Source organism: Colobus angolensis, unplaced genomic scaffold (genome assembly GCF_000951035.1).
Source record: "Colobus angolensis palliatus isolate OR3802 unplaced genomic scaffold, Cang.pa_1.0 Scaffold88, whole genome shotgun sequence".
In the NCBI taxonomy this organism is placed as follows: domain Eukaryota; kingdom Metazoa; phylum Chordata; class Mammalia; order Primates; family Cercopithecidae; genus Colobus; species Colobus angolensis.
Genome location: NW_012122709.1, coordinates 3,679,757 through 3,687,160, shown reverse-complemented (window position 1 = coordinate 3,687,160; position 7,404 = coordinate 3,679,757). Strand labels below are relative to the sequence as shown.

General features: G+C 50.1%; 2 protein-coding genes across 9 annotated transcripts in view; one reads left to right on the top strand and one right to left on the bottom strand.

The window, feature by feature from the left end:
* GMPR2 (guanosine monophosphate reductase 2) overlaps positions 1 to 1,801 on the top strand; it is a 7,360-nt gene extending 5,559 nt beyond the window's left edge. For all 5 annotated transcript variants that reach the window (XM_011930763.1, XM_011930762.1, XM_011930764.1 and 2 more), the window contains 2 exons: positions 809 to 968; positions 1,153 to 1,801. In XM_011930763.1, coding sequence (XP_011786153.1) covers positions 809 to 968; positions 1,153 to 1,342 — 350 coding nt within the window. In that variant the 3' untranslated portion in view covers positions 1,343 to 1,801. The remainder of the gene's footprint in view (positions 1 to 808; positions 969 to 1,152) is intronic.
* Positions 1,802 to 2,200: 399 nt separating this feature from the next.
* Positions 2,201 to 5,563, bottom strand: TINF2 (TERF1 (TRF1)-interacting nuclear factor 2). Of its 4 annotated transcripts, XM_011930751.1 has the most exons (10): positions 5,184 to 5,221; positions 4,705 to 5,087; positions 4,458 to 4,562; positions 4,243 to 4,344; positions 3,769 to 3,876; positions 3,585 to 3,681; positions 2,984 to 3,440; positions 2,825 to 2,892; positions 2,626 to 2,717; positions 2,201 to 2,492 (listed from the first exon to the last, which is right to left on the bottom strand). In XM_011930751.1, exons 2-10 carry the CDS (start codon positions 4,894 to 4,896, stop codon positions 2,358 to 2,360), a joined length of 1,356 nt encoding a protein of 451 aa, XP_011786141.1. In that variant the 5' UTR covers positions 4,897 to 5,087; positions 5,184 to 5,221; the 3' UTR covers positions 2,201 to 2,357. The 4 variants fall into 4 exon arrangements, with proteins under 4 accessions (XP_011786141.1, XP_011786140.1, XP_011786142.1 ...); XM_011930750.1 differs by having other exon boundaries at positions 4,705 to 5,563; XM_011930752.1 differs by lacking the exon at positions 4,458 to 4,562 and having other exon boundaries at positions 4,705 to 5,563.
* Positions 5,564 to 7,404: the final 1,841 nt, after the last annotated feature.

Here is a 7,404-nt window from a genome sequence, read left to right as displayed (position 1 = left end):
GGGTTCTTGTTGGCTTTGAGTTGGGCTGTTGGGACATCGCTGAGGGCTTGGGAAATCCATGTTGTATTCATAGTGCTCCTTCCTTTGCAGGATGGAGGTTGCAGCTGTCCTGGGGATGTGGCCAAGGCTTTTGGTAAGAAGCTTGAGGGCACGGAAGGATGATTCTGTACAAGAGGATGAGTCACCTCTGAGGGTCTAAGAGAGGCTCAGGAAGTCATTCAGATTATTTCATAATATGAATTAGTGACTCTGAAGTCTATGGTATCACCTGGGGCAGCCAGCAGGGTACGTCTGAGATTCCAAGTGTGGGCCAGGGCCATCTGACCATCTCCTAGATTGCTGCACAGTGCAGACTCCTGAGCCCCAGCCATACCTAAAAATATTAGGTGCTGAGGAATGGGACAGCACATCTGCATTTTTCATTTTGCCCAGTTTCCCAGGAGACCATTACTCCCATTAAAGTTGGGGATCTTTGCTCTTGGGACACATGAAATGAGTCTTACTTAGCTGGGCACAGTAAAATGAAATGACCAGACGATGATGGTAAAAACAGCAAAAGGAGAAAGCGAAAGCCAGGCAAGGACTCTCCAGAAGCTCTTTTTTAAATCTTGGGGAAATCATACCCACTGAGGAATAGAGGCCAGAGCAGATCAGACCTGCATGGATTGTGGGTCAGCTAGGGAAGCAGAACGAGGAAGATGCTGGGATCATTGTCAGGATGGAGAATATGGTATGAGTTGCTTTTGAGGGTGGCCATATGAACACCTTGGCCAGATTAATCTCTTTCCCCTCTCCATGATGGTGGCAGGGGCAGGAGCTGACTTTGTGATGCTGGGTGGCATGCTGGCTGGACATAGTGAGTCAGGTGGTGAGCTCATCGAGAGGGACGGCAAGAAGTACAAGCTCTTCTATGGAATGAGTTCTGAAATGGCCATGAAGAAGTATGCTGGGGGCGTGGCTGAGTACAGGTATGTGTGGAGGCCCAGGAGCTCAGTAATAGTATGGAGGCAGAACTCATGGCTGCTGAGAGGGGGATGGTATAGTTGTGAGGAGAAGCATGGTGAAGCAGGGCTCAATGCTAGGGTCTAGGGAAAAGTCCCTGGACTTAAGGAATCCAGAAGGAGAAGATAATAAAGTTTTTCCTACTTTAAGAGCCTCCGAGGGAAAGACAGTGGAAGTTCCTTTTAAAGGAGATGTGGAACATACCATCCGAGACATCCTAGGAGGGATCCGCTCTACGTGTACCTATGTGGGAGCAGCTAAGCTTAAAGAGTTGAGCAGAAGAACTACCTTCATCCGAGTCACCCAGCAGGTGAATCCAATCTTCAGTGAGGCGCGCTAGACCTGGGCAGTTCTACCCTCCCAAGGCACCAGTACTCTACCATGGGGCATCCCAAGTGGGCTCCTCACCCATCCCAGCTACTGCAGCTCTGTATTACTTTGTCATTTCCTGTTGTCTCACTCCTGAGGGCTCCTGCAGTAACTCTGTACTTCTCTATCTGCACACACAAAATGCCCAAGACACTCACTGGGGAGGAAGCAAGGAAGAAAAGAGTCTGAGAAAATGACGCAAGATAATCAAATGGGAATCTGGCGACCCAACATCCTGAAGATTATTAAAAGGAAAAGATGCTGATTGGTACATAAGTCTCTTACATGGCCTTGGTCTAGAGGAGGCAGGCTTTTAGAATCATGTTTTGTTAATCTGCTTCACTAAATGGAACCTTCACATATCTAAAAAGCTCTGAAGTGTTTGTATATTTGAAATACCTCAATAAAGAGAGAGCTCATTGACTGTAAAGAGATGCTGAGGCTTTCTGTACAAGGCTAGCATCTGGATGCTGTTGCAGAGTGGGTGGTGGTAGGGTCAGCACTGACCCAGTGGGGTCAAGAACAATGAGTATTATTCCCATGAAGTATCTCCATTCTAGTGCCACCACCCCCAGATAATCTGGCAGCATGAGAATTTACAAAGTATATTCTAGCATTAGGACACATATTTCCAGAATACCAAAGGACATTTCTCTTCCAGGCGCTCAACCTTGCTAACCCTTTTAGGCACAGCTGAACAATACTTAGCAAGGGAAGTAAAAAAGGCAAAGGGATCCTTCCAGTTTGGAAGGGCCAGTTCTGTTTCTAAGGAATGGCCTATGCTGACCTTGCGGAAACTTTAATTCCCCTCCTTCACATCAAGGCAGTATTTTAACAAATCCAAAGTTTAATTATTAAGCATTACAAATATTTTTAGCAGTGTAGTCAGGCAATCCAAGCCTGGACTTCCACTTCATTCCTACTAAACGACTTGCAGAGCTGAGGAGGTACGAGACAGGCAGAGTACAAAGGGCATTTTAGTTCTATCACAGGGGTCTAGAGCTGTCTCTACAGTCACAGGAAGGAACAGGCATGGCACCGTGGCCAGAAGAGGGTAGGTATTCACAGAAAGTGGGGATCAAGGTGTCAAACTTTGTCTTCTGATAGTTTTCCAGAGATTCCTGTACAGAAGGGAGCAGGGAGATCCTACCATCTGAAACCATTCCCTGAGCCCTCCAAATTCTGAAGCATGTGGATTTCTCAGTCCTGTTCTACCCATCCGCCTTCCCCAGGTTTCTGCTTCTTCCTACTCACCTTTCCTTCCCCCTGGCCATTTTCTTCCTCATCAGAGTCTAAAACCAAGTCCCCTATGGTAATGACGGAGCTGCACAGAGATGGAGGACACACTGTAGGAGGGAAACCAGAATCAAACTACTACTTCTAGATGAACACAGGCTCTTGAGAGTCTCCAAGAGAGGAGGCTGTTAATCCAATCCTGACTCAGACTACCTACCTGGCTTCCTGGCCCTAGGAGGTAATAATGATAGTCTCAGGGGGTCCATGTAGCAATCCAAGCAATTCCTGAGGTGAGAGCAAGCAAAGAGGATAGGATGAAGGGAAGGGAGGCAAAGAATGTGCTCCTAGTAAAGAGAAGCAACTCTGTTCCACTCACTCCTTTTGCTCTGTGGCAGGCAAGTCAACTGGGTTCTCCTTCAGAGCCCTTCCCCCCAGAGTCTGGCATGGACTCTTAGACTTCCCAGTGGAGGCTGCTCTTGTGCCCACGGCTAGGTCTGCTGTGTATATCGCATGTTCTTCCTTGCTCTCAGGCTTAGATATGACCTGGGTTGGTGAGCCCAGATTCCTAAATGGAAACAGCATGACTGTGGGGCGCTCCTTATGGCCTCCCCTAGTGGACGCCCATTGGGACTGGACTCTTCGTCGGCCTAAAGGGGCCAGATTGAAGTGGCGGCCAGCTAGAGGTTCTAGGTGCGTCCTTGAAGATGGTCCCTGAGGAAGACATGGGCCAGGCTTGGCTTTTGGCAGAGGATTGTGGAGTGCTAGTCTTTGTTGCTGAGGAGGATTCTGTTCCATGGGCTCAGCCAGGTTCACTGAGTCAGTAACAGAGCACTCTGAAAAAGAAAATGAGGCCCCTTATAAAGAGAACAGATAGTAACAGAATAACTGGTTTCTTATGCCTGGAGCCCATGGAACTATTCCAATGGACTGCCTCAAAAGGTCTCATGCTAAACACTACACCTCCAAATTCCCAATACCTGGAAGTGGCCACCCCATGTCCACACCATATTGTCTCCAGGCAAGAGAAGAGGTGATAGAGACTCCAGGCTGCATCCAACTCAGCACATCCTGAAGCTGTGGGCAGGAATAGAGGTATAAAGACCACAGTCCTTGATAAAACCACCCCACACTCTGCTCTTACATGTTTTGCCCCAATGAAACCTGCTGTGCCTGCGGTGTAGGCAGTGCTTTCTCCAGCTGACACAAGTACTCAAAAAGCAGCTTTTCCATGGCAGCCAGAAAGGGTTCCCCATATTCTTGTTCAAGTTCCTGCAGTGGGGGAGAGTAGGAGATCAAAAGTGGGTTAGTGGCCAGGCATGGTGGCTCACGCCTGTAATCCTGGCACTTTGGGAGGCCGAGGTGGGAGGATCACTTGAGGTCAGGAGTTCGAGACCAGCCTGGCCAACATGGTGAAACCCCATCTCTACTAAAATACAAAAATTAGCTGGGCATCTATAATACCAGTTATTCAGGAGGCTGAGGCAGGAGAACCGCTTGAACCTGGGAGGCAGAGGTTGCAGTGAGCCGAGACTGTGCCACCGCACTCCAGCCTGGGCGACAAAAGCGAGACTGCCTCTCAAAAAAAAAAGTGGGTTAGAGAAAACAGTCACATAATAGCCTTCAAACCAGTCTCACCTGCAGCTTCGAGGCCAAATCCACAGGAGCCTCTGACAGCTGCTTCACCTGCTGGTAAAAAGTCTCCTGTGCCTCCAAAATCTTCCTCAGATCCTGCTTTGTCTGTTGAGGATACAGAAGACAGAGAAGTTAACACCAACATCCAGAAGACAGGAGGAGCAACTTTGCTGCACCAAGTTGAACTGGGGTCAGGGCTTGTTCCGGGGATTACTCACAGCCTTGGGATCCCGCACTCTAGGTCCAGATTCTGGAAAGTGGTGATTCAGGGTTTTCAGGACTTGGGCCCAAGGCCGGCCCTGCAGGATCAGCTCCACCACCACCTGTACGGTACTCAATTCAGAATCCCCACTTCGAGGCAAGCTGAGCTTTTCCAACTAGTCTCATCCCCAAGCTGTGGGCCCTTGTCAGGTGCTCGCATCCCGCCCCTTTCTTTCCCCTTCCAGGTCCTACTTGCTCCAATACCTTGGCCTTTAGGCCCATACAAAGGCGTTCGTGGTGCCGGTAGCGAACCAAGCCAGGGGCAACAGCGCGCAGAGATCGCAGAAACTCCAGTACTCGGGGAAAATGTTCCACACAGCGTCCGCGCACAACCTGCCAGCTAGCTGCGGCGGCGAAGCGTAGAGCTGCAGGACCGGCCCCCGGGGGCGTAGCCATGGTCGGCGGGCTCCGCCCTGAGGCGGTCCCTCCAGGTTCCTCACCCGGATGGGTGAGGCTTTCCGATCACTCCTAGGGGCGGGGCTTCTGGCAACACTCTGTGGCTCGGGTTTGTCGGCTCTGGGTACCTCGCGATCCGACTCGGCTCCCTTCCATAGGCCCCCAGAATTCTGGGGGAGGGGGTCTTCTGGCTCGGGCTGGAGGAGCCTGAGTGGAAAAGCTGGCCGTCCCAGTGGTACTGGGTCTCTCAGCTTTAAACGCCGCCTCTGTCTCGAGCCCGAGGGTGCCTCACTTCCGACTCCGCTACTAGCTTCCCTTGCCCCGGAAAAGGGCGGTAAGAGGGAGCCAATGGGTGGCCACAGAGGGAACTGTGACGGTGCGTCAGAAGGCCACGCCCCAGCGGATCTGGCGCTGCCTGCTCTCCGCGCCCTGCGCCCTCTGCCGGCTGACTTGAATTGGCCGTTGAGGCTGTTGTGGCCGCTCGTCTGGGTCCTTCCAGCCTCGATTTCTTCTGCGGAGAAGCCCCCTCACTCCCCTGAGGTTCGACTTCCTAGTCTGTGAAACGAGGATCGTGCCACCGCCTTTTCCTACTGTCTTCACCCGTCGAAATTCAGTTCCTTAAATCCCAGACCCGAGCCGACGTCTACAAAGCCTTCCCCTGCCCGCGTGTCTTCTAGTAGGAATTAGACTGTTCCTTTTATAAAACGGAAGAGGGCTCCCGCCCTTAAGTAAAATACGGGCGGGGCGTGGTGGCTTGTGTCTAATCCCAGCGCTTTGAGAGGCCGAGTCAAGAAGGTCACTTGAGCCCAGGAGCTCCAGACCAGCCTGGGCGACATGGTGAATGAAACCCCGTCTCTGCTAAAAATACAAAAATTAGCCGGGCGTGGTGGCAGGCGCCTGTAAATCCCAGCTACTCGGGAGGCCAAGGCCAGGAGACGGGAGGTGGCAGTGAGCCATGATCTTGCCTCTGCATTACAGCCTGGGGGACAGAGGGACAATCCCTCTCAAAAAAAAAAAAAAAAGGAAGAAGAAATAGAATCAGGCTGGGGGGCGGGGCACGGTGACTCACACCTGTAATCCCAACACTTTGGGAGGCCGAGACGGGAGGATCGATCAGCTTGAGCCCAGGAGTTCCAGACCGGACTGGGTCACATGGTGAGACTCTACTGAAAATAAAAAAAACTAGCCGGGCGTAGTGGCACGTCTGTAGTCCCAGCTACTCAGGGGGCTGAGGTGGGAGGATTGTTTGAGCCAGGGAGGTTGAGACTTCAGTGACTGCACTCCAGCCTGAGTGATGGAGTGAGATGGGGTCACACACACACACACACACACATTACATGGTTTCTTGTTTTAGGATTCTGTTGTGCACTGAACTTGTTAGCCCCTTAATGTAATTGACTGCTCTCCTTGACTGTCTCTTTGTCATCCTTCCTGGTGCCTCTCATTTCCATCAGCAAGCACAGAACCTAACACACAGCTTACACTCCTTAGTTGTTGGCTGGATTAGTTACCTGCCTTGACCACTTTACAAGGATTTAGTGAAACTGCTCGGTCTTTAGCCCATGTCTTCCATTCCCAGAGATAATGGTTCACACATCCTTGTCTCCACCCCAGATGAGTCTCAGCTGATCTGCTCATTCGACTGTGAACGGGTGGCCTGCCCCTCCACACCTGTGGGTGTTTCTCGTTAGGTGGAACGAGAGACTTGAGAAAAGAAATAAGACACAGAGACAAAGTATAGAGAAAGAAAAGCAGGGCCCAGGGGACCGGCGCTCAGCTTACAGAGGACCCACGCCGCCCCGGTCTCTGAGTTCCCTTAGTATTTATTGATAATTATCTTTACCATCTAAAAGATAAGGGAGTAAATCAGCAGTAAGACATATAGATAAAGATCTCTGTGACCTGAATAAGTTCAAGGAAAATGCTGTGCCTTGAGATGCATATGCAAACATCTCCATAAACCTTTTAGCAGTATTGCTCCAGCAAGTCCCACCTTATTCCTAAAGGCAGTTTTCTCTTTGCTCAGTAAACAAAGCGCACAATGGGTTCTACACGGAGATGTTCCATTGCCCAGGGACGGGCAGGAGACAAATGTTTTTCTCTTACTTGAGATTTAAGAGAATGGTGATGACCTTTAACCACAAGCAGCCTTTAGGCACTTGTTTAACAAAGCACATTCTATACAGCCCAAAATCCATTAACCCTTAAGTCACCACAGCACATGTCTCTTGCAAGGACAAGGTTGGGGGTAGGGTCACAGATTAACAGCATCTCAAATACACAACCAAATGGAGTCTCTTAAATCTACTTCTTTCTATATAGACACAGTAACAGGCTGACCTCTCTTTTCCCCACAGACTGCCCAAGAAACACCCAGTCCCAAAGTACCCCAAATTGGATATGTGTGAAATTCTAGTTATCTTCCTTTTTTCCTTTATTTATTCCTTCTCTAATGTTCTTTCTTATGTAGATCTGAACTTCTGACATGTCGTTTTCCTTTTTTTTTTT